Source organism: Macaca thibetana, chromosome 11, assembly GCF_024542745.1.
Source record: "Macaca thibetana thibetana isolate TM-01 chromosome 11, ASM2454274v1, whole genome shotgun sequence".
Taxonomy (NCBI): domain Eukaryota; kingdom Metazoa; phylum Chordata; class Mammalia; order Primates; family Cercopithecidae; genus Macaca; species Macaca thibetana.
Genome location: NC_065588.1, coordinates 126,245,398 through 126,272,178, shown reverse-complemented (window position 1 = coordinate 126,272,178; position 26,781 = coordinate 126,245,398). Strand labels below are relative to the sequence as shown.

The 26,781-nt window shown below is 46.8% G+C and overlaps 1 protein-coding gene and 1 pseudogene across 1 annotated transcript in view; both read left to right on the top strand.

The window, feature by feature from the left end:
- LOC126930551 (protein FAM133B-like) overlaps positions 1-26,781 on the top strand; it is a 1,157,570-nt pseudogene that overhangs the window by 232,414 nt on the left and 898,375 nt on the right.
- TMEM132D (transmembrane protein 132D) overlaps positions 12,318-26,781 on the top strand; it is an 840,394-nt gene continuing 825,930 nt past the window's right edge. The window contains exon 1 of the mRNA XM_050747678.1: positions 12,318-13,073. Within this exon, the coding sequence (XP_050603635.1) occupies positions 12,995-13,073 (79 nt within the window). The 5' untranslated portion in view covers positions 12,318-12,994. The remainder of the gene's footprint in view (positions 13,074-26,781) is intronic.

Genomic DNA, 26,781 nt, shown 5'->3' with positions numbered 1-26,781 from the left:
GGAGGCTGAGGCAGTCAGATCACCAGAGGTCAGGAGTTCGAGACCAGCCTGGCCAACATGGCAAAACCCCGTCTCTACTAAAAATACAAAAATCAGCTAGGCGTGGTGGCGCATGCCTGTAGTCCCAGCTACTCAGGAGACTGAGACAGGACAATCGCTTTAGCCCAGGAGGTAGAGGTTGCAGTGAGCCGAGACTGTACCACTGTGCTCCAGCCTGGGTGACTGAGCGGGACTCCGTCTCAAAAAAAAAAAAAAAAAAAAAAAAAAAAAAAAAAAATGAGTTGAGTGAAAGAAGAACTGGTAAATAATAAGTAACCGTGAGTTTCATGGGGACTCCCCATCTATGGGAAAAAATACAACCAGGGGCAAGTCATTTGCTTCTTTCAGTCTCAGCTTCCTCATTAGTGAAATGGGTGATCTGATGAAGTGAACGTCACACTTGAGTTTATTGAATGTTCACTAAGTTGAATGACTGTTCCATCAAAAAACAGTAGGTAAATAGTCTCCTTTTCAGATATGAGGAAGAGCACGTTTCATTTCAGGCTGGGTGACGTAAGGAGGTGGAAGAAGAAAAGCCATTGATTGATGAATTGATTTTAACACTCTTGCAGGGGGTCTGCACGATTCTCCAGTATCCTGAGCCATAGAACAGAGCAGTAGATAAAACAGCCAAAGCAATGGCTCTCGGAGAGCTTAGATTCTAGCTCTGGGGGAGTGGGGAGTGAGACATTGAACAAATCGACTATTTCGGTGTTGATTAATGTCATGAAACATAGCACGGGAGAAGACAGAAAGAGATGGGTGTTGCCAAGCAAATGTCAGGTCCAGGGAAGGCATCTGTAGGAAAGTGGTATCGGCCAGGTGTGGTGGCTCACACCTGTAATCTCAGCACTTTGGGAGCCCAATGCAGGTGGATCACTTGACATCAGGAGTTTGAGACTAGCCTGGCCAACCTGGTAAAACCCCGTCTCTACTAAAAATACAAAAATTAGCCAGGCGTGGTGGCGGGTGCCTGTAATCCTAGCTACTTGGGAGGCTGAAGCAGGAGAATCTCTTGAACCCGGGAGGCGGAGGTTGCAGTGAGCGGAGATAGAACCACTGCACTCCAGCCTTGGGGGTGACAGAGTGAGACTCTGTCTCTAAATAAATAAATAAATAGATAGATAGATAAATAGTGATATTCAGCAGAGACCAGAATGACAGGAGAAAAGAGAATCTTACAGGTATCTGATGGAAGGCTGTTCCCAGCAGAGGGAGCAGTCTCTGCAGAGGTGTCTGTCAAGGACAATGCTGGTGTCGGATGGAGGAGGAGCCTGGCTGACTGAAACAGGAGGCAGCTCATGCACAGCCTTGCAGGGCATTGCACGGACTTCAGCTTTGCACTGAGTGGGCTGGGAGCGAGGGGATGGTTTTGAGCAAGAGTGACAAGATCTGACTTATATTTCTCCAGTACTTCTTAAAGCAGGATGGAAGCAGGAGCCCAGCAAGGAGGTTGAGTTAGAGGAGAGATGACAGGTGAGAGATGATCTTTTGGTAATGAGAGGATAACTCAGTCTAGACCAGTTTAAGCGAAAAGTGGCATTTATGGGCCAGACGCTTTGGCTCGTGCCTGTAATCCCAGCACTTTGGGATCCCAATGCAGGTGGATCACTTGAGGTCAGGAGTTTCAGACCAGCCTGGACAACCTGGTAAAACCCTGTCTCTATTAAAAATACAAAAAAATTAGCTGGGCGTGGTGGAGTGCGCCTGTAATCCCAGCTACTCAGGAGGCTGAGACAGGAGAATCACTTGAACCCAGGAGGCGGAGGTTGCAGTGAGCTGAGATGGCACCACTGCACTCCAGCCTGGACGACAGAGTGAGACTTCAGCTCAAAAACAAACAAACAAAAAAAGTGGGGTTTGTGTGGAAACTGAAGCGCTTCATGGAACATGAGTAATGATGAGAACTAGGCACTACAATGGCAGCCAAACTTTCTCTGCCTCTTAAATATCCTTCTTCAGGTGTTTCTTCCTCTAGTTCTCCATGCTGGGGCAGGAAATTTGAGCAGCAACGTCCCTGTTCCACATCATATATTCCAGATATCCAAAGCGAGATTCTCACTCCTTCCAGGTTCAAAGGTCCTCAGACAGTGCTGTACTTGGTCCGGTTTAGGTGCCACCTCTAGATTAATCTTCAGCTACCACACCGTCTTGTGTTTGAAACACAGTGGGTTTCATCCAGCACGAGGAGGTAGATGATCTGAGCATCTGCCATTTATTAATAGGCATCCACTCAAGGTAGGCACATATGTGATTAACACTAGTTTTGTTAGCAAAGAATGTTTAGCTAAATCGTCATTTTTTGAAGGCTAATTTTAGAAAGCATTTTGAAATATCTGATAAATACATATGTTTTAAGCACAGATTTTTCATAATGGATTTTATAGAAGTTATTTCCAAAGTGGTCCCAGTTCAGGAATGCCAGATTAAAAGGAAAAGAAAAGAGAAGAGACAAACAAACCTAAACAGCTTGGAGTTTAGTTCACTTGAAACAGTCCCTGAAAAATAGCTGCAGACATTCATGAATAGCCATTTTCAGATCACACTGAAAATAATGACAAGGAGGGGCCAGTTTTGGCAATGAAAAGTGTTTTCTTGTTCGATATTTTTTTTGGGGGAGACAGGGTCTCACTCTGTCACCCAGGATGGAGTGTAGTAAATCATTGTTCACTGCAACCTTGAACTGCTGGGCTCAAGCAATCCTTCTGCCTCAGCCTCTCAACTAGCTAGGACTACAGGAATGTACCACCACACACAGCTACTTTTGCTGCTGCTGCTGCTGCTGCTGCTGCTGCTGCTTCTTCTTCTTCTTCTTCTTCTTCTTCTTCTTCTTCTTCTTCTTCTTCTTCTTCTTCTTCTTCTTCTTGTTTTAGACATGGGGTCTCACTATGTTGGCTAGGCTGGTCTTGAACTCTTGGACTCAAGTGATTCACCTGCCTCGGCCTCCAGAGTAGCTCGGACTGCAGGCATGTGCCACCACACCCACATAATTTTCCCTACCACTTTTGTGGAGATAGGGTCTCACTAGGTTGTCCAGGCTGGTCTTAACATACTGGGCTCAAGCAATTCTCCCACCTTAGCCTCCCAAAGTGCTGGGATGACAGGTATGGCCACTGTGCCTGGTTGGATTTTTATTTTCTAAATTATTGTATCCTTATGGCAGTGTTCTTAAAAGGCAACAATAACTGTGTCTATGACTTTCCTCTTTCTGTTTTTTTTTTTTTCCTCAGATCTAATGTGAGAAGATTATATTAGGTGATGGCTGGGATGCTCCAACACTAAGATTCTCCACAATACTGACATGATTCCAAACTTCTTACAAACCCCCTTGTCTCTGACTCACAGGCAAAACCATGTTCTTCCAGGGCAAGATACAGCATGCTCCCTGACTGACCCTTCCTTCCTTCCTTCCTTCCTTCCTTCCTTCCTTCCTTCCTTCCTTCCTTCCTTCCTTCCTTCCTTCCTTCCTTCCCTCTCTCCCTCCCTCCTTCCCTTCCCTCCATCCTTCCCTTCCTTCCTTCTTCCTCTCTCTCTCTCTTTTTCTTTTTTCTTATGCCACACTGAAGGAACCAGCATTTTTGCTTTCCTTTGAGTGACTCATTGTATCTTGGAGAGCTGTTGCTATAAACTATGTGTCCCCAGAATTCATCTATGGGAATCTTAAGCCCCAGTGTGATGGTGTCAGGAAGATGGGGCTTTGGGAGGTGATTAGGTCAGGAAAGCAGAGGTCTGGGAGTCCCCAGCCTCTCCTCTCCCACCGTGTGAGGTTATGGCAAGGAGAAGGTGCCATCGACGGGCCAGGAAGCAGGTCCTCCCCAGCCACTGCATCTTCTGGCACTTTGATCTTGGACTTCTAGGCTCCAGAAGTGAGAAAATTAAGGTCTGTTTTTTTTTTTTTTTTTTTTTTTTTTTTTTTTTTTTTTTTTAAGCCATCCAGCCATGGTATTTTTGTTATAGAAGCCTGAGCAGCCTAAGACAGTAGGGTGATGATGAAGGACAAGGAAAAAGTGGAGGATCCTGCTGGCAGCCTCTTATTTGGGGATGATTCATTTGAACAACCAACATCATAAAACCTCAGTGCTGGGTGACTGGACCCACTTGACAGTGATCAGTTGTTTGGCAAATTTTAGAGAATGACTAAAGTTCGACTCAAGTAAGAATGCATATGATATAAATTCTCATGTTTCAAATTTTAAATCAATTGCAAGATAATTTAATCTACATTCTAGGCAGCATGGAGGGTGAAAGGTAATAGCTGTGGACACCGAATTGCAGGATTTCCTGAATGAAAGCGTGGGAGCTTGGCCATGTTCTTTATTAACTTGAGATAATAAGAATCACTGCCAGTGTTAAAAAATATAATGTGACTCATGAAAACATGACAACGTGTGCATGTTGGGTGTAAAGGGAGAAGTCAACGCGTTTGTTCTTGGAGGAAGAAATAGTTGTCCTGAGCTGCCGCCTCTGGAGCACTAGGGGTCACTGCAAGTCCACTGATGCCACGAGCAGGGTGCCCGAGTGCACCACGTTTGCCAGCTGCGCGTCAGTCCCACCGCCGGGCACGACCGCTCTCCCTGGCTGTGCACAAGAAAATGTTCGAGGGTCCAATCTCCAGGTGCCCCCTCTCAACCTCTTTGACCTGTTAAAATAATAATCTAGTGTCAAATACCATCTATGTGGTGTCACATATTCTACGATTGGGGGTAATTTAAAATTATCTTGTAAGCCAAATACAGAAGAGTACCCTCCTGCTGCTGCGTTTATTTCCAGACCCAGAGAGCTCACTATTGTCCTCAGTCACTTTTTTCAAGACTGGAATCTCTCCCATGATGAGTCAAACATTCGCTGACAAAGAACTGGTCATATTTCATCCCAAGGGAGTAATCCCAAGTGAATCCATTTCAACACCGAGCCAACGCAGGCTTTCTGACAAAATCAAACACTGGCATGTAAGAATTGTTAGATGCAGGCCGGGCGCGGTGGTTCATGCCTGTAATCCCAGTACTTTGGGAGGCTGAGGCAAGCAGATCACTTGAGGTCAGGAGTTCGAGACCAGCCTGGCCAAGATGGTGAAACCCCGTCTCTACTAAAAATACAAAAATTATCTGGGCGTGGTGGTGGGCATCTGTAGTCCCAGCTACTGGGGAACCTAAGGCAGGAGAATCGCTGGAACCCGGGAGGCAGAGGTTGCAGTGAGCTGAGATCACACCACTGCACTCCAACCTGGGTGACAGAGCGAGACTCCGAATAAAAAATAATAATAATAATAAAAAGATTGTTAGAGTCAGTCTTCAGAAAGACGTATGTGCTATGTGGAGGTGGGGTCTCTTCGTTCCGACTTGGACTGGCTCATCTGTGGGGAGGGAAGACGACAAAAGTGGTCCTTTACTCTTCTACCATGGAAATCCCGCACGAAGAAAGGCATACTGCTCAGCGAAGTCAGTTTTCACAAAGAAATTGGAGTGAACATCAAGTTAATTACTTGGGGAACGTAGGGGGCTTTTATTAAGAGAAAAAATTGAGTTAGTCTAAACCAGAAGTAGCCACAACCCTGTTATTTCAATTCATGTACTCACTCCCCAAAGCACCCTTTAATAACGTCTAAACTGGGCCATTGACAGTATCCTCAGACTTCAGCTTTGAAGCTGGTGTATACATTGACAAGCAACAACATCTTGCGTGTTTACGTTCTCTTTGATGTTGGCAAACTCACCAAATTGCTGGATAAACCCTTTCACTTGTTGGCCACTAAGAGCTCCTCTAGGGCGGGATTAACTCCCCGTGTATCCATTTCATAGACACTTTTTCATTTTCCTTTTTGGTGCAGTAGCAGAGGGGCTATTTTTTTTTTTTTTTTTTGAGACGGAGTCTCGCTCTGTGGCCCAGGCTGGAGTGCAGTGGCCGGATCTCAGCTCACTGCAAGCTCCGCCTCCCAGGTTCACGCCATTCTCCTGCCTCAGCCTCCCGAGTAGCTGGGACTACAGGCACCCGCCACCTCGTCCGGCTAGTTTTTTGTATTTTTTTTTAGTAGAGACGGGTTTTCACTGTGTTAGCCAGGATGGTCTCAATCTCCTGACCTTGTGATCCGCCCGTCTCGGCCTCCCAAAGTGCTGGGATTACAGGCTTGAGCCACCGTGCCCGGCCTATTTTCTTCAATAATAATCGTGGGATGTGTACCTCTGATCTGAAGATCTCTGCAATGGGTTAATTGATTCCCCGACAAAGGCCTCTGTAATCTAAGAACCCAGCCCTTCAAGTCCATTAGACACATTGATTTTAAGCGGACAAAAGAAATCAAATCATTTGGATGCTTAGTTCCGAGAAGTAAATTGATCTTTCTGACGCATGTCAAATGGACTCATTCTGGGCTGGTGCTGCAGGCCACGTCGATGCCAGTTTTCTCTTTTGTTTGAGGTCAAGTCCTCTTGGAGGGATGGGCAGGGACTGAGTCTGTTCCTGGGGAGGCTGATCTCTGGTGGGGCACCCCTTTTCCTTCTTACTGTGTGCTGTTAGCTGAGCCCCCACAAACGGAAGGCCCACACCCTGCAAGTGGGCTGCAGAGTGCCAGCTCTCAGCGATCACAGAGGGAGGCACCCTAAACAGAGCTCACAGCTGCCCACACAAACCACGTGCTGGCAGATGGCTTTCCAAGTCCGGCCTGGATCTCAGTGTCAGTCAACCCCACCACTCATTTTCTCCACCCTAGCAAACACCACCAGCCCGGCACAGGGCGTGTTCTGAAACGGCAGGGCTGGGACTTGCTAGATGAGAAGTTAATACAGCTGTTCTTGAGAAAGAGGAGAGACACCAAAAATCAGAGAAGAAAGTAGACACAGGTTCAGCATTCCAGGGGCCAGTACACACTCACAGCTCTGAACGCCGACACAACGCCCGGGCATGTTGCGCTGTCTCTGAGCTGTGCGGCTCCTGTCCGGCCGGCTTCCCTGGGCTGGGCCTGAGATTGTTCCTGCAGCCACCTGCCTGGCACACGCAGAGGCCTCTGGATTGGGCCCAGTGGGAGGCAGAACAGGGGCCCCGTGGAAGGGATGGGAGTCTGGCATGCTACATTTTACCAGACGCACCTGTGCCTAGCCCCGGCCTCTGTGGCACTATTGGAACATCAAGAGATCTTTCGAAAATGTGAATGGGCTCCTACAACTTCCCCACTTGAAGCTTCACTCTGGCTTCCTGAGTCCCAGCGAGGCCCCTGCATCCTCTGTCTCCTGCCGCTCCCCTGCACCTCCTCTCCCACCATGCTCTCCCTGGCTCACTAAGCTTCAACCACATAGGGCTTTCTGCTCCTCCATCCTTTGCAATGCCTCGTGGCCTTTGCACCTGCTGTCTCCGCCGCCAGACAGTTGTATGACCCAGATCTGCACCCTGGGGATCCTTCTGGTGAGAGAGATCGTGCTGCTCCAAGAAGCCTTTCCCGACCTCTCCAAAGGGCAGGTAATTGTGCTGCCTGAGTTCTTCACAGGTTCTTCTTGAAAGAATCTTGTTCTTCAGTGTGCTTGTTTCCTATCTGTCCCCATGGGAATAAAATTTCATGATGGGCTTGTTCACTATGAAGCCTCCAGGGCCTGACCAGCAGTACACCCTGAATAAATATGTGTTGAATGGAAGGAGGAATCCATATAAAACCCACTCCTCAGGGTGCCCCAGCCCAGAAAGACCCTCTCTTGGAACTGATGATACTTGTTCTCGGCAATATTCTTTAAAGACCCCAACAGATCAAATACCAGCTCTCCGAGGGCATCCTTTGCCTTATTCCTGGTGCCTGGTAGAGGGGACGGAACACCTCATGTGTTCATTAGCTGGTGGTGGTTGCTGGTTCCTCCCTCCTTTGGACTCTCTTCATATCGTAAAATGAGCCAAAGCTTCATCGTAGTCTCAGGAGCTGATAGAGGTGTTTCCTTGTGTCCCACTCCTGCTTCTGTTGGCAGTGACGAGATCAATACGCCCTGTATTGCCTGGAATGGTTCATTCTAACAAACAAAACCCTGAACCTCCATGACTTAACACCATGCCATCTTATTTCTTGCTCATCCAAAATTCCATGTAAGAGAAGTGGCATTCCACATTTCAGGACCCAGACTCATTCCATCTTGCAGCTCTGCCATCGCCGAAGGCTTGAGGGTTCTCCCTTGAATTTCTGCATTCAACTTGAAAAGGCGGGAAGAGACTTTGGGGGTTTCACAGGCTCCCAAACGCTCCCCCTGAAAGGGAGGCACATCCCTTCCTCCCAGATTCTTTTGGACATAACCGTAGCCACAATTAACCTTACGAAGGCGAGGGCATGTGGTCTGGCTATGTCTCCAACAGGCAGAGGAAGCAGGGGTGAGGGAACAGGCTTCTGTCACAGGCTCCAGTGCATAGATGCATGCAGAATCCAGGCAGTCTTTTCAACAAAGGATTTCCTGCAGGTGCAGCCTTGCAGCTTCTCCTTGACCTCACCCCTGACCGAGGAACACTCAGGGACTAATCAGGTTACAGGTACAAAGACATAATTAGTGCCAAGAAGTCCAGCATGTGACTTCAAAGAAGACTATTCAAGGCCTGCTGACCTTTCGGTATTGATCCATAAATCAGTAACTTAAGGCAAATGCAGCACCATCCTGTTGGTCTTTGCAGAAGAGGCTGCTCTGAGAGGTTCACCTGAGAGTTGCCTGGTGAAGACATGGGTCACCTGGGGAGTGCGAATATTTTGACCTTTTAACATCTGCTTGTGGAGCTCCGGGAAGAGATGAGAAAGGGGGAAGGACAGAGAGAGGAGAGTAAAAGTAGGTCTGAATTTTAGTATGGTTAACCTGGAAGAACTTAGAAGTTTGATGATTTACACAATAAACATCAGTTTCTCCTGCCATACTTCTTAATGTGGATTGGTGGGGGACTTTGCTCTCCCATTGACTTGCTGGGCTGCTGGCTGGGAGGCCCACCTTGTAGCAGCTGCACCATCTCGAATGGTCCACTCTGCTCCCAGGGCAGGGCAGGGCAGGTACAGAGTGAGGAGTCACAGGTGAGCTTTTCACTGCCCCACCAGAGAAATGACCCCCATGACTTCTGCTCACATTTAGTTGGTCAACTGCCAGGGGCTGCGAAGTGTAGTCATCCACGTGCTGGGAAGGAGAGAATGACAGGTCTTGGCGAACACGGACTGTCCTCAAAGGCACAGCATGGATTCCGCAGAGGTGCTGCTTCTGGAAGGATGATCTCTTGCTGGCCTTACCAGGAAGGGTGTGCGATGTTCCCAGTACTTACCGTGCACTCAGCATCAGAAGGCTTTACCCACTCTTGAAAGAGACCATTCATTGGACCAGGCCTTTCTACTTCCCAGCCATTTCATGAATTTTGGAGAATTGGGAAGAAAGGGAGTTTCAAAAATTTCTTCGGCATCTTCAGGAGGGATTGATCTGGTGGCTCTCGCTTCACGCTAAGGTTTCCCAAACTTCATTTCTCACCATCTTCCTGAGTATTGTCATAGAGAGAGAAGATGATGCCTGCACCCATATCAGTAGAGAATGCTAAATTCACTACTCATTTCCCATCTTCATAAACATACATAACTTGATATTTTTTAAACAAAAAGCATCACCAAGTAAAAGGAGAGCGAGAAAACAAAAATAATAATCAAAATAAAAACAAATCGATGTTAATAGCTTGAGCTAGATGTTGTCGTTGTGCAGAATGAGCTTCCCATTTTGTTTAAAAAACCTTTGCAATTACTAAGAGGTTGTTTCAGAGTAGCTCAGGCCTGAACTTTTCTCCTGGATGCAATCAGAAGAATTGGAAGAGAATGGCTTCAGTTTTACAGGATGCCCCATCTTTAGAGGGCCCGCCAGCATCCTCTCATCCACCAGTGGTATAACCCTTGCAGTACTTGAATTCCAGCTGCTTTCTGCCATTATCAACCCTCAAACAAAGTTGGCATTTCTCAAAAACTGCTACAGGGAATGTTTTTGTTTTATTGAAAAACAACAACAAAAACTGATTAGTGTAAAAGCCTTATCCACACAGCATGAACAATTAGTGCAATGTAATTACCGACAAAATTAGGCTTACAAATTGATTTATGGCCCCGCAGATGAAACACCTATTGTTGGAGGAAAGCAGATTTCTTACAACTAACTTGAGAGAGACAAGGTGGGAAGTTGTCCCAGGGCAGGGGCTGGAGTTAGGGACCTACAAGCCCTCAGCATCCATCTCCAAGTCTTTCTAAGTTTTGCTTCCCCACAATTAGCTGTGCTAATTACCCAAGAAGATTAGATGTACCAGGGAGAATGGCATACTGGAGAGAGAAAAAGTACCAAGCCATTCTTGCATCTTATTTTAGCCACTGATTAGGTATCTGAAGTTGCAGCTTCCCAAAAAAGCTTCCATATCAAAGAGTCGAAAAAACTTTTGTTTAGCCAACTACGCATAATGAAGAAAACGTTTAACATTTTAGGCAGCAGCTGGAACTTGACAGTCACCTTTTGTCTTCACACTACAGATAGAGAAACCTTTTGCAATGGCAAAAAGTTATTTGATGATTGCAATTCAGGGGAAAAACTCAATTTGATTTAGAAAAACATGATTGTTTTTAACGAAGAACAGGGACCACTTGTTTCTAGTCAATATGTTTGAGAAATGTTTTACAAATAGACTCAGTGTCACAAATAGATGATTTACAGATAGACTCAGACGCACTGTAGTGTTAAGGATGGAACCTGGATTATGCATTCGGTGCGGGCATCAATTTTGACACTCAGAGACCAGGTGAAGGTGTCCAAGAGACGAAAGCTCAGCTCTCTCATCACTCAGGTGAAGGAGAAAGGGGACCAGTGGTTTCAGCAGGTGTTCTGCAGGTGGGCAGGATCAGCATCACCTGGAACTTTTGAGAAATGGAGATCTGAAGTCCCACCTTGACCTGCCGAGTTAGCTCTGGGGTGGGCCCAGCAACCCAGGTCTAACAAATTTTCCGATGACTCTCCAGCTGGTTCAAACTTCAGAAACAGGAGAGAGACAATCTCTTAGGGTCTTTGCAGCATTGACTCTTAGGAATTTTATAGGTGAGCGATACAAACAGAAAAGGCAACAAGTTTAAGAAACAAACAAAAGATATTCAGATAAGCAGATATAGAATAAAAGAAAAGAGCACATCTCAAAGGACATGAACCCAGAAAGACAATCTTCTATAGAACAGCAGTTGCTTTTTTGATCTTCCTTGAAACTTTGAAAGCTAAAAACTCTTAAAGCATTGGTATATTTCTGCAACTACAGGCATACAGGATAAAAAGTCCATTGCCCCCTCAGTCAGATGATAAAGACCCATTTTTATCTACTGAGGCGAATTCACCTCGTTAGATTCAGGGGTTGTTGGTTTACAATATTCCTTAAATATTCTGAATGCTTTTCCTCCCTCTGAGCTTTGATGGGGTTAATTTAAAGGCTCTCGTGGAGCAGAGCAGTCCTTGGTCTAAAATTTACAGGACGGTGCTTAGGGATCTTGATGTGGGGATGTCTTAGTTGGAGATTCCGGGAGGTGTGAGTGAGAACGATGTCTTTTATCTTCTCAAAGCAATGTTGTCTTCTAATGGATCCATTTCCTGTTCCCAGTGAGCCCTGGGGAGTATACATGAAATGTTTCTAGGGACGCTAACTTGGGGGATCCTTCTAGGACGGGGCTTGAGGCCAGCATGACCTCAGTGTGGCGTGTGATTTCCTCACTCCGATTCCTGGGAGATGCGCAGGGCGGGGCGAGGGCCCCTCTCCAGCCATCCATGCGCTCTCCCTGGCGAAGAGCCTCAGGTGCCCCCAGGCTGGAGGACCTCCCCTGGGCCTGAGGTTTTGATGACGAGGGGAGGCCGTTGGCCAGCTGGACACCTGTTGGGATAGTGGGCGGCTCCGTCCTCGGGGTGCCCCAGCGCTGGGAGCCCTCGCCCGCAGCCACCGCGCGTCCGCACTCGCAGGGAGGGTGGCAGGGAGGCTGGGCGTGGGGTGGCCAGGGGGAGGTGGGATTTACTTTGCGGATTGGGGCTCACAGCTGTCACTCCGAAAGGGTGGGGCTTTTTAAAAGCAGACAAATTTTTAAGGCGAAAGCCCCAGCCGGCTCCGGGCACCGTGGCGATCGCCTCAGTTCCGTTCCGGATGCGGTCCTTGCGGAGCCGAGCCCCCGCGCCGCCTGGCAGGAGGCAGCTGCGTTGCTCGGCCGCGTCCCCGAGCCGGCGGGCCCTCCTCCGCGCACATCTGGCCCGCCTCCCCCGGGCGCAGGGGGGAGCCCCGCATCTTCGGAGCCAGCCGTGCGCTCCGCGCGCGTAGAGCCCCGCGAGCCCCAGCCGGGCCCGGGGCCGGGCGGGCCGAGGCGGCGGCCGGGGAGCAGCCGCACCCGCCAAACTTTGGGTGCCGGAGCGCGCGCGCGCCCGAGGCCCGAGGCGCAGCGGCCGGCCCGGGATGGGGGCTGCGGGCCAGGGAGCTCCGGGCCGCCCAGCCAGCCCGGCTACCCGCCTGGGGGGCTCCGCGCCTCCTCTGCCCGCGCCCCGGGCGCCGCAGCCCCGTCACCCCGGCACCGCCCGCGCCAGCGCCCGCTAGCCAGCTCCGGAGTCGCCGGAGCCCTGCGCCTGGAGGCGCCCCTGCCTGGGCCACCGGGGGCCACTCTTCGCTCGGGTAAACAGGAAAGGAAATACCCCTCGTGGATTAAAATTAAAAAAAAATCTGTCGGGGGCGAAGGAGGGAGGTGGGGTTTGCCTGCGCGCGTGTTGGACTCCAGAGAGCAACTCAGGAGCCCGCGCGCGGTCGTCGCCTCCCGGCCCGGCCATGGACTGGCGGGAGGAGGGCGCAGGGCGCCTGGGCTGCTCAGGCACCTAGCCGGGCGCTCCCTCGCCACCGGCCCCGCTCCGGGCCTCTAGGGAACTGAGACGGTCTCTTCTTCGCCTGGACGGCGCCGGGGAGCGGAGGATCTGCGCACCGGGTCTCCAGGATGTGCCCGTCTGAGATGGGGACGCTGTGGCACCACTGGTCGCCTGTGCTCATCAGCCTGGCCGCCCTGTTCTCCAAAGGTGAGGACGCCGCGGCCGCCCGGCGGCCCGGGAACTAACTTCGCCTGGAGTGAGTGTGTGGGAGTGTGTGGAGGATGGGGGCGGCCGGGAGAGAGGGCTCGTGTGCATGTGTGTGTGCTTGTTTGCATGTGTGTGTGTGCGCGCGTGGGAACGTGCGCCCCTGCAGCAGCCAAGCTCCTCAGACGCCCCTTGGCCGAAGGTGCTTGGCCTGGAGCTCTTGGGTGGGAGGCCGTAGGTGAGACTGCTAAGGAGCCGAAAGGAAAGGAAGGCCGTTTCCTGAAAGCCTTTTCTGTAAAGGGAGGGGGCGGGAGGACTGTTGAGAGGAAAGGTGGCCTCTGGAGGGCTCAGCCGGCTGTCGGGGGAGGGGATTGAGATGACCAGCAAGATTTCTGGCATTTGAGTTTGACTTTTCCTGGTGGCACTGACCTATTTGGAAATAATTTTGGAGCACTCCTGTTGTATGGGAATACTATTTCGTGTATTATAAGCTGCCAAAAATATAGCCTGGGGGGTAGCTCTGAAGAAGGGGGCTGGGTTTCTCCAGGTCTGCCGCTGTGGAGGTTTGGGCACAGGGTCTGGCTCTCACCCTTCTGTAGGGTGCTGGGAGCGGCGGCCCCGCAGGGTGCACGTGGAGTTTCAGCTACAAGTTGTGACCCGAGTTATCCCAGCGGGGCCCTGACTTGAAGCCCTGTGTCAAGGCAGGAATTCTTCAATGCTGCCTCTTCTCTTCTGCCAGCATCCCTGTCTGTCATGGGAAGAGCAAGTTTGGAAGCTCTGGACAGTCATTCTAACTTGAAGAGAAATGGTGTGATTTGTGCGGGCGATTCTTTCTCATGATTGACCTGGGCTGTTCGTGTGTGGTTCCCCCACCCGGTGCCCCTTTCCTGCAGATAAACACACGGGGAGGAGAGTGAAGCGTCTCGGCTCTCTCTAATACGTGCTGCAAGAACACTGTACCGATATTTTTCTGCGAAGATTTTTGAGATGAGATCGCTCTCAGAAACTTCAAAGCCAATTATCATGCACAAAGTCTTTTAATTACATGAATTGTCTGTCTCTGAGTTCCTCCAGAATCACTGAGGTTATGTTGCCTTGGATCTGATAATAGATGAAGACAGTTCAAATGCTGAGTTTCTGTGCTGGTTCGATTTAGAAAGAGGAATTTACGTTCACCCTACTTCCCTGTCTTTGAAGTGTGGTTGAGATGGGCTCCTGTTTCCTAATTATGAGTGAGAACAGTCCCTGGGATCAGAGCTTTCTGGATTTATAATGTGCACAGGAAGCCAAAGAAAAGGTTGATGAATTCAATGAACCTGACTCAGGCAGACGTGAGATTAAAAAAACCAAAATCCACAGCAACAACAGCCCAGCATTTTTTTATTATTATTTTTTTTTGGTTGGTTCTCACTTGGTTTTATAATAGATCTAGACTCCTTTGTGTTTATGCTGCAATAACAAGGTTGTATTAAGAAAGGTACAGAATAGCTTTGGAAATAAGACCGCACTATTGTGTTTTTTCACTTAGGTACATAGGTCTGTTACTGATTTCTTTATTAGACTGAGCAGTGTTGAAGACAATTGTATTTCCCCTGATACTTGTGAACTTTTTCAACTGGGAACACTGAACATGTCCTTAAATGAGGTACTCTGTGGTGTGGAAGCCTCTTTACTAGGTGGCCAAAAATTAACATGTAAAATGTTATGATAAGCTTAGCATATGACATATTTTGTGTGTTGAACTTAAGTCAGCCAGACAGTTCAAAAGTGAATCGGTTCTGTGTGGAGACTTTGTAAGCAATTAGCAGAGTCTGAGCACATGGTAGATGATTCAGGATTAGTCACAATATGTCAAAGAACAAGAAAAAAATTAACACCCCTATTAGCAAATTGTGTAAAATGGAATTTCATGATGCAGATATGATTTATAAATTCAGGGACAGGCCCGTTCTTTTCCCAGTGTATTCATATCACCTCCCTCTAAGATTCTCTGATCACTTGAAAGTTGTCACCAGCTTGCAATCAAGTATGGACTGTATTTAAAAGGATTTTAATTGGAAGTAAACCCACAAACACACACACACACACACACACACACACACACATACCCCAAAGTGCCTCATTTGTGTGGGGCTGATTGAAAAAGAATATTATCAAGTATTAAATACCTGTTTCCACATAGTATCATTTTTACTGTATTGTCTTTCCAAATAGGAATTTTTGAATGAAACAAAATGCAGATTTTAATACCAGGTTAATATGCTCGAGCCTTACACGTTTATATTTCATGAGCAGAAAATGATTAGTCATAGAACAAACCCATCGTCTTGTAGATATTTTTTTAAAAAACAAATAAAAATAGGATTTTATTGCTTGTACTTCTATGCCCCTAGGACCTAGAAAGTGTGGTATGACACACAAAGTTTCCCCAGTAGCTTTGTCCTATGGCCCCTAACTTTTGTGGAGAATGGCCTTAAATGTTTAAGGTCTGGCTTTGCTGGTACCTTGATGTAGTTTGCAGTGGTGCCAGCCTGCAGATGAGTTTTAATGCATTACTATGAACTTTGTGGGAGGGGGCAGGTATATGGAGGGTGGGCTGAGAAGAAAAATTAGTGAGGAGATTGGAGATGGGCAGAGGGCAAGGTGATTTTTAAATACAAAGTCAAGAGTGTTGCCACATTTAGGTTGCTTGTTACAATCCTCACGTGCATCCTTCCCAGTTATGTTCCCTTGCACGTGCTGGTAAGAAAGAAGCAGAGGCTGAGAGACCTGTGACGTTGCAAGCGGGGCTGTGGCACTGTCGTGGTCCCTGTGCCTATGGCGGTGCTGGGCACGTGCTCTGCCTGCTTCCAGCTGAGCATGGCCAATGGCCTGGGCAGTGGGCTTCTTGGAGCGCCTTCCTGAAGCTGCTTCTATGTGTAGAGCTTCTAGCCTCTAATAATATGCTGAAACGGATGTTTAATACTTGGTAATATTCTTTTTCAATCAGCCCCAGACAGTTCAGGCACTTTGCATTGTGTGTGTGTGGTGTGTCTGTGTGTTTACTTCCAATTAAAATCCTGTTAAATATAGTTCATATTTGATTTCCAACTGGGTGACAACTTTCAAGGGATCAGAGAATCTTAGAGGAGAGGTGATATGAATATATTGGGACATGAACTGAACTGTCCCTGAGCTTATAAATCATATCTGCATCAGGAAATTCCATTTGACACAATTTGATGACACTGAGGCGTTAACTGGGTCAGAGTGAAGCTTCTGGGTAGGAGAGTACCACCCCTTATTTAAGGAAGCTGTGGACCAAAAAGAGCTTCAGAATACAGTGATAACTTCTTTAGGGGTCAAGGACTTTTTGGGAGAGGAAAGAATGTCAGAAGGGAGCCAGTTATGGGGGAGAGAGTGACTTTTTGCTTACATTCAAATTCTGTCAAATTAAAAGGACAAAGAATGAAGAGACCACTAAGTTTTGTTTTGTATGAATTAAAGAGTTAAAATATGATTTTATTAAAAATACGTGTATAGAAAGGTAGAATTCCAAGTTTGAGGATCTTTTTAACTTAGTTATGTTTTAGGAGCCAAGAAAAAATGAGTAAACAACAAAAATTTCAAAAATATTTTATTATAGAAGCTGTGCTACACAATATTTAGAATTTATCAATCAATTTTTCTGTTAATCTAGGTGTTATCCATCTTTCCACCCATGCATTCACCCATCATTCCATCTGCCCATTCATCCACCAGTCCATCCATTCATATCCATCCATCCATCCATCCATCCATCCATCATCCACCCATCTGTCTGTCCATCCACCAGTCCGTCCATCCATCCATCCATGCATGCATGCATCCATCCATCCATTCATCCATCATCCATCCATCTGTCCATCCATCCATCCATCCCTCCATCCCTCCATCCATCCTTCCATCCATCTGTCCATCCATCCATCCAATCATCATTCCATCCTTCTATCCACCCATCCTTCCATCTATCCATCTATCATTTCACCCATCCATTCATCATTCCATGTATCTGTGTATTCGTTCAACAAATATCAAAGGTCACATGCCTTCAGTGAACACAGAGCTCAGCAGGAACTATTTCCAAGTGTTGTGAGGACATAGGGCAGGTACTAAAGCATCCTTAGGTAGGGATGTTTAGTGCCAGTCATTCTTCTAGATGTCAAAGTGCCTCACACCATCGCTCCGTTGCTTTAAATTGTAAGCTGAAACCTGGGCAGTTGCATATTCATCAGTCCCCTCTTTCTTCCTTCCCTCCTCTTTCCTATTTCATAACTGTTAACTGCCTTCTGAGCACCAATGATGTACCCCATACCGTGCTGGGCACAGCACCGTAGTAAGGAAAGCCCAGGTTGATATGGTTACCGTTCCCAGAGAGCTTGCCATTTATAGGAGAGATAGGGGCACATGTGAATTACACAGAAAAATGTAAAGTTAGCACTGTGGGTGTGCTGTGGAGGATGGGGCGAGTGTCTCTGGATCTAGATACTTTGGCAGTTGACTTAGAGTAGCTGGGAAGACTCCCCTTGTCCGAAGGATAGGCTGGCATTACTGGGTGGACTGGGAGGAGTCAGGACTACCGAGGTGATCCACACATAATCTCCCATCTTGAGTCCACCAAGAGACTGGGACACTGGGGACTCACGAGGACAGTGTGGCCAGGAAGGTTGGGGAGAGAGCCCTGTGGATTTCGGGACTATGTGAAGGGAGAGGAGAGAAAGTGCTGGGTAGAGCTGGGGTGGGCAGGGGTCAGCACCCTCTTTCACTCCCAAAATTCTCCAGGTGGATGACAGATCCCGCAGTCACTGTTTCATAGGCCATGTTGAGGCAGTTTGTCATTCTTTAAAGGTAGAAGGAGGGCAGGATGGATTTTTAACTTCTATACAAAGCATGTATACGTTCCCTGTGGCTGCTGTAAAAAGTTGCCACAAACGTGACTTAACAGAAGGGCATTCCCTGCAGTTCTGGAGGCCAGAAGTCCAAAAGCAGCATCACTGGGCTGAAACTGAGGTGTCTGCATGAGGCGCTGGGGGAATCCTTCCTTGCGTCTTCCAGCTCCTGGCAGTGGCTGCAGTCCTTGACTCGTGTGCAAGTGGCTTCAGATCTCTCCCTGCCCCTCCTCACATCACCTTCTCTTCTGTGTATCTGTGTACAAAACCTCCCACTGCCTCCCTCTTAGGAGGATACTTTGCATTTCAGGACCACCCTAGTGACCCACATAATCTCCCGTCTTGACTTAGTCACGTCCCCTTTTAAAATTTCCAAAGAAGGTAACCAACATGTGCGGATTTCAGGGATTTGGATGTGAATATCTTTTCGGGGAGTGCACTTCTGCCTTTCACAAGGTTGACATTCTACAACTATTTTCTGTCTCCTCTCCTAAATTTTAACTTCTTTTAGGGGACAAAACATAGGTATTTTTCTATCTCTGATTTCTCTCCAGTATTTTTAGCTTAGTGCTTTGGACATTGCGGGGCCTCCATACAATTTTTAACTGTGCTCCTAAGACTGTGAAATATTGCTGGAGAACATTTACCTGACAGTGCAGTGGCTTGATGCTGCCTTTTCCAGTAATTCAGAGCACTGCAGGGAAAATTTTGGTCAATAATACCAGCTACTTTTTTGAATAATTGCTGTGTGGCAGGCACTGTGTGGAGTGACTTATTAATTTTTTTGTAAATTTGCAGATAAACTCAATGAGGTAGATATGTGCTGTACCAGAAGTTGAAGTTCGGAGACGTTAAGTAACTTCTCCAAGTCATAATAACATAAAAGACGGGCAGAGTCTGAATTCTGATGCCGGAACCCATACCCCTGGCCATTCTGCCGACGTCTGATAATTATACGGAATAACCTAGGCAATTTGTCAGGCAGAATTGTTACATGGTGCCAGGCTTGCTAGGGGCTGAGTGCAGAGAGGTCTTGAGACCATTTTAGTTTTTAGCTCAGAGCCTGGTATACAGTTGACCCTTGATATTTGTTGAGCAAATGAATAAATGAACATCGTGTTATTTAGTTTTCTCAGCCTTAATTTTTCCAGCAGCAACCAGAAATAACACCTGAAAGGGATTAAAATAGAGATTTACTTCCGAGACCACCAGGGAGGTTGAAGAGATTCTCTGATGGTGTGGAATGGTTTGGTTATCTCCTAGGTCAGCTTCTTTTTTGTTTTTTATTTTTGTTTTCCTCTTCCCCCATCTCCGTAGGTCAAGCTTCTTAAAGAACTTGCAGACATACCCAGTGGACTGTATTCATGATCTATTTATTCATCTACGTCACTAACATATGTGTAGGGTCCTGGGCAGGGAAGACTAGACAAGGCCTCTGGTCTTCCAGTACCAAAAGCGTAGGTGACACATTAGTGGTCTCTGGGGAATTATAAAGAATGAGGAAGAAGCATGCGGAATGAAGACACAGACCCTTCCTGTTTGCAGAAGGAGGATGCTTGATGCTGTGAACATATGCATTGTTGATTTTGATATTTGATGCCAGACAGCACGCTTGGATGAATTGTGGAAATGATATGGTGGGGCCTCTCACAAAAGGAAGAGGAAACCAGCATGGATTTGTTGTGACATGGGACCAAAGACTCAGAATATTTTCAGATGACTTTGTCATTTATTTAAAAAAAAAATCTGCTGTAGGAAGAATTAAGGGGTACATGCAACAGTCAGAGGCCAGGTGCTTCCTTTACCCCTGTCCTTAAACATTGGTTTCAGGAGTCACCCAAGGTGCACCCCCTCCAGAAATTAAGAATTCATAGAGAAGGAAGGCCCTTGACCTTAAAAGTAAACAAACCTGTGGCATGCACCTGAAGTGACTGAAGTACATAGTTTTAGAACAGATCAGTCAACAGTTATAAAGGTAAAAAAGATGTCTTTGAAAGAGAATTCAAATAGCCACTTCTCCTCCCTTAGGAAGTAAGTAAAGTACATAAATAAAAGGAGATTCAGATGTACATTTGAAAAGACAAGAGGTTCCAAAAAAGCGTTTAACTTTTAGTAACATTAAGTTATTCTTTTCACGAGAGTGACATTAAATGTTTATGTTTATGGGAATCTCCCTCTGCAGATTCACTAAGAAGATGTCTGTCAGGTTTCATTGTTGTTATTTGTTTGTTTGCATTTTGGTCAGCAAAGCTATAGTGGTAGATGGGAAGATGCTTCAGTGATAAAATAGTCTGCCGAGGCTCAGAGTGTTTGGCACCTCTCAGGATACTGTGGCAATAAAGTATTTTGATATCAAAACAGATGGCGACATTGCCCTGCCTACTCACATTCCCTGCTGCCCTGGCCTCTCCTCTCTTGTGCAGATGAACACCTGGCAGCCACTGCCTCTTGGAACAGCAGAAGGCACGAGACAGGAAAGTCAAGCACGATGGCTCATGTCTGTAATCCTAGCTCTTTGGGAGGCCCAGGTGGGAGGATCACTTGAGGAGTCCAGGAGTTCAAGACCAGCCTGGGCAGCAAAGCAAGACTCCATCTCTACAAAAAACAAAACAAAACAAAAGGAGCCGGGTGCAGTGGTGTGTGCCTATAGTCCCAGCTACTCTGGAGGCTAAGGTGGGAGGATTGCTTGAGCCTGGATGTTGGAGGTTGCATTGAGCTGTGATCATGTAATATACTCTAACCTAAGTGACAGAGGGAGACCCTGTCTCCAAACAAGCAAGCAAACAAACAAACAAACAAAAAAGAGACAGAAAAATCAGATTCCTGACTTTTGATTTCAAAAGCTGGTATCTAGTAATAGAGAACAGATTTGGAAGAACCTATCCTCCCAGGCATATGGTTTCTCAGCCTTTCTCTTCCTCCTTCACTAAGTAAATTTTTTTTTACTAGGGGAAAGGGCAGGAGAATTTGGAGGAGATGCTGGCGGGCTTTTGAGCTGCTCTGTGCCACGTCACTCCAATGACAAGTTAAAAATATACTAGATTGACTTCGTGGATATACTGGGAGAGCCACAAATGAAGACACCCTGTCCTAAATCGCCTGGAGAGGAAGCAGAAGGAATGTTTGCATGAGGTGACCAGGCAGCATGCCTGAGCATGGCTCAAGTAGCAGAATCTTTTCCTGGCAGCCAGGGCTGTGCAGATGTGGCTGAGGAAGCCCAGTTGGCCCGAGGAGGCCTTGTGGTCAAGACCAGGGAGGCACACACCGCAGTCTGTGTGGACTGACCGCAGGAGACCAGATGCCATTTGTACCAATCACAAAGCCCTCCTGGTTGTAGTGGTCACTCTGAACCTCTCAACACTTAGAAGTGATCCGTGAAATCATTGGGTGGGGTGGGAGTGTGGCAGTATCTACAGAGCGTTGTTTTGCTACTGGACGGAATGTGGAATGAAGATAGAGATTTAAGTAATGTTACAAAGAAATGATTCAGTGCTGTATTCAGTGCTTACTGATGCTGGGCACTGGGATTGGCGCTCACCCCAGCGCTGTTGTCCACACAATGGTAACGTGTACCTGGGTGGTGCTATGCTTTGGTGGATTCCCAGCAGCTCAGATGGTAGCAGATGGCGTGGTGTCAACCTTGAGCACGTTCCAAGGAGACCCCAGGACTCTGTCCCCAGCCCCTCCCAGGTGAACAAATTGCATCAGAGGCTGGCTGTCCGAACAGATGAGCTGCTTCATGCAAACCTCAGAAGAGCAGCTACACAGAAGGGGTGGAGTGGTAAGGACGTTGCATAGCAGAATTGTGGCCAAAAGCTCTCCCGAGGACAACCTAACATGTGAGACAAAGGGGATATTGCCACATGCTGAACCTAGGTCACACACGCTGACTTGGGAGGTACGGGAGAGAGGAGTTTGAGAGGAACACATGTAAAAAGATTTGAAGATTTGTATGAAAATAAGCTTAGTAAGAGTTGACAGTCATGAAACTGCCAGAGAAGAAAAACGAGAAACTACCCCAACAAGGAAAGTGTGAGCTCTGTGGGGTGTCTTGTCAACGTGTCTTATGGAAGCGGAGGCCTGGAAGGCCAGGAGCACTCGTGAATAATCACAGTTTTATCATTATGGATGTGGAATGTCCTCGTGCTTTATCTTGACTCCACACCATCAGGACTCTGTTACGTGAAGCTTCAAGTTATCTTAAGAGACTTAGGAGTCCAGGGTTGTGCTGATTTTAGATGAGGCTGACCCAGGGCCTTTAAGGATCCTACCAGAACCTGCTTCATCGCTCTCCACCTTTCAACCCCTGTCTGTTTCTGCTCTACTGGTGGATAGGCCTTGATATGGCTTGGCTGAGTCGCCACCCAAATCTCACCTTGAATTGTAATAATCCCCACAGGTCAAGGGTGGGATCCGGTGGAGATCATTGAGTCATGGGGACGGTTTCCCCCATATGCTCCCATGGTAGTGAATAAGACTCACAAGATCTAATGGTTTTGTAAATTGGAGTTCCCCTGCACAAGCCTTCTGCCTGCTACCATGTAAGATGTGCCTTTGCTTCTCCTTTGCCTTTTGCCATGATTGTGAGGCCTTCCCAGCCATGTGGAACTGTGAGTCCATTAAACCTCTTTCCTTTATAAATTACCCAGTCTTGGGTATGTCTCTATTGGCAGCATGAGAACAGGATAATACAGGCCTGGACAGTGTGATGGACAAATGACTTCACGCCCAGCCTCATCTGACGTTGGTGGGGCTTAGAGAAGGCTTCCTTCTCATGCTGTGGGCGAGCCTCGGAATTAGCTCTTGGGGCCTGGAAATCATGCTCCCCTTCGATCCATCCACTGAGGGATGGGAAGGTCTGCAGCAAGGGTCAAGTGCCCCATGGCAGGAGGGCTGGACCCGGGGCAGGACCAGGTGTGGCTTCCAGATGTGTGAGTGAAGGCTGAACAGAAAACAGGGCTGCTGTCTCAGCTGGCTCAGTTCACACAGTTATAATTTATAGGACGAATAAAGTATGGTCACCATATTGCATTGGCAATGGATGGATGATATCAAATCCAGAGAATTGTGCCACGTTGGTCTCCTTATGCTGAAGGGGGAGAAACAGAAAATTTTAAGCCATTCAGAAAAGGAGACACCTAGACCCGTTATCATGGCAAGTGATATCGAAGACACTCCGTGAGTTTGACTTGGAAAAGGGGCGACTTCTTTTAACTGCAGAGATGTGTCTCTTCTGAAAGAAGGATGTGCCTGTCTCTGTGGCTTCACATGGCAGAAGCAGATCCAGCAAGACCAGAGGAAGGTCCTGTGAATGAACCGAAGCCGAGCAGGGTGGGGAGGGAGGGTGGGAGAGCTTCTCACTCAAAATAAATCATAGTCGTGATTTTTATTATCATTGATTGGATGCTCGTTTTAGGCAAGGCAGGGTTCTAAATGTACTTTCGTTCACTCATGAAATCCTCACCACCATCCTTTGAGTAGTGGCATCTCCATTTCACAGAGGCAAAAGTTCAGGCACAGGAACTTGAAATAACTAGCCCAAGTCAACAAAAAGGAGTCCTTAGGCCAGTCAGGGTGGCTCACGCCTGTAATCCCAGCACTTGGGGAGGCCGAGCCAGGCAAATCACGAGGTCAGGAGTTCAAGACCAGCCTGGCCAACATGATGAAACCCCGTCTCTAGTAAAAGTACAAAAATTTAGCACGTGCCTGTAGTCCCAGCTACTCAGAAGGCTGAGGCAGGAGTATCGCTTGAACCCAGGTGGTGGAGGTTGCAGTGAGCTGAGATCGTGCCGCAGCACTCCGGCCTGGATGACAGAGTGAGAGCCTGTCACCAACCAACCAACAAACAAACAGACAGAGTCCTGAAAACAGGCGCCGTTATACGAACATAAATCAGGCCACTTCGTGAGAGTGTCCATTTTGGATGTCTCCAAGCAAAGACTACAAAGGCGTGGACTGCCCAGGGTTCTGGGCTCCTAGTAACAAATTGTAGCGTCTCCAACACAGCTGCTTGTAGCCATAAATGATGGGGGGATGATGTGGACTGCGTGTATAGAGATTGTGTTTGAGTTAAGTAATTCCTATGGTCAGGGGAAAAAAATCCAAGTTTTACAGTTATGCAAGTGCATTTATGAAAGATATGGAATGTCCATAAAGGTAGTAAGAAAAAACGAGGAGGAGGAGAGGGAGGAGAAGGGAAGAGGGGAGGAGAAAAAGAAGAAGAAATATCCTTTGGCCCATCTGTTCACTCAGATCAAGCCAGAAAAGCAGAAAGCTAAGCAATTTGACTCGCATAACATTCTTTAAATTGAATTATACTTTGGCATGAGGTTATTAGATGGTATTGAGCAATAGTCAAGAAAGATTTGTAGAGATGGTTTAAGAATATTGTCTATTAAACACAGATTTTTCCTCTTCTAGGACATGTTGGAAAAATTTTTCTTGGGCTTTAGTATCAGGAGAAAAACAGCTGCATTAATCCTTGGAAATAGTTTATACTTTATCCAGTGAGCACTGTGAATTTTATAAGTGGTCACATGTTTGGCTTTCTTTAACTTCTAGGACCCTCAGAGCTAAATTTGCTGTTTGTAAGGATGGGCATTTAAGACATGCCTCCTGTGAATAAGTTTTTTCCTTGGCTTTATTTTATTTTTCTATGCTTGTTCTGTCTGTTTTCTTGCCTACTTAATTTATCGCATTGCATTTAGTTTTTTGTGAGCTACTTCAAATTATTTTTGAAATGAAGTAAAAAGAAACAATTTTACTACCCGAAGATGACTGCTTCCCATTTTGATATTATTTCATTCTAGTTGTTTTTCTATGAACTTTTAAGCCAGTTTTGTTCACTCTGTATACGGTACCTGTAATTTGTTTTCAACTTTTTTCAGTTCATGTGTTTATGTAAGTATTTCCTCGTGTTTAAAAATGTATCGTGAATATAAATTTAATGTCTGTATCATGGCTTCAAAGTTTCTATGTTTGCTGGACAATTACATAATTTGTACTTTTCTACTATTATAAGAAATAATTATCTTTGTGCATAATTTAAGTTTTGAGTTACTTCCTTAGATAGACTCACAGTTACTTAATCTCTGGGCCAAAAAAGTATGAGGAGAGCTTTTGCTGCCAAGTTCTTTCTTGAAAGGGCTGCACAATTTTGCACAGATATTAGCCAGATTTGAAAGTATCCAGTCTGCTGAACCTGATGCACTTAGCAATGGCGAGTGTCAATGTCTGCTACACCCAACAGCATTTATACTCAGTGCTTCCGTATGCCTAGAAAACGATTCAGAAGTCTTCATGAATAGAGTTCTTGCTCTTTGATGATGTTGCTCTCAAGGCTCCAGAAGCCTGTTTTGGTCAGAGTGTGGTCCTTTGCCCTGAGATGAGTTGGCTCTTGAGGGGTGAGGGATTCGAGTGGATGAGGTCACTGAGTCTGATCAGTGGGGAGGACTCAGAATTGCGTGCAGCAGTTTCTTCCAGCTTTCTGAAGTGGGCCCCAGTGAGAGGACGTCAGTGGACAGACGACGTGGAGGTAAAGAGACTTTGGCTTCAAGGTTATGAGGAAGAAGGAAATGCATTTAAAGATGGAATGGCAAGGGTGCCACCGAGTCACCAGGGAAGAGGAAACTCCTCTAGGACCTGCTGTTTGGGCATCGCTGTTTTCAAGCAGTCAGAACAGGTTTCTCTATATTTTCACCTGGAATGAAAGTTCCCTGATTCGGTGACCTCCATGGAATTCGGGAGGCCCCTGCTGCCTTAAAACTTTCACGTTCAGTCCTAGGATCTATTTGGTTTGAGTATTTTATCTTCAACAGGAAACATCAGAGGTATGAGGAACCAAGCGCATGAATCTATTTATTCAATCATTTTTGAGGACAAATTATAAACACAATATGATAGTCTCTGAGGATATAGACATGAAGATGAGATTAACTCTGCCCTCATGAGATTACAGTCTAGTGGGGGGAAATGAGGCAAGGACAGTGGTAAGTATCTCTGGCAAGCTGTACAATACAGCTGCAGAAGAATTCGCTGATTGCATGATGCGAGGAAGGACTGACATTTTTGGCTTTCATGTAACTCTTTAGAAATCTCTTTTCCACGATTGTGCTTCTTCTGTGTTGGCCATGGTCTTCACTGCTGACAGCAGATCCCACTGTGGTAGAGACAGGCTTATTAGAGCATAGGAGGTAGCAGCTAGACTCCTTGTGCACCGGGGCGCCAGGGTTGGGTGCCAGGAACACCAGCAGCCAGTGGGGACTCCCAGCCACAGTGTGTTCCTATCCTGGCCCCAATCCCAATAGTACCATTGCCTTCCTTTCAGCACCTATGGTAGTAGGGCCTGGCAGGACTACCCGTAAATAACCAAAGACAGCACTCTAGAATATGTAAGCAGGGCTGATCCCATGTGAAACCATGGCCTCATGTCACTCACTGCCCTGCTCCAAGTTCCAGATGGATGCACCTGCTCAACAGGACCTAGGCCAGGCCAAGAACCCAAGCTCTGAGAGATCCCTGCACATCCAATGTATAGGACTGGAGCTTCTTGGATTCAAGGAGTCACTCCAGAAGGCACCTAGAACTGGTGTTCTGTGTGCCAACTTTGATACTCACAGAAATACTCATCTTATTAAAGTTGATTTTTGATACTATTGACCTTGCAAAAAGCTACGTTAGAATATCTCATATGTGTCATGTTTCTCTTTTCATGAGCCTTCTAGGAAAGGATGTGAGGATCCTAATTTTGTGTTTCTTGCATTCCCTTTCATGATATTGACAGATGCATACTCAATAAATGGCTG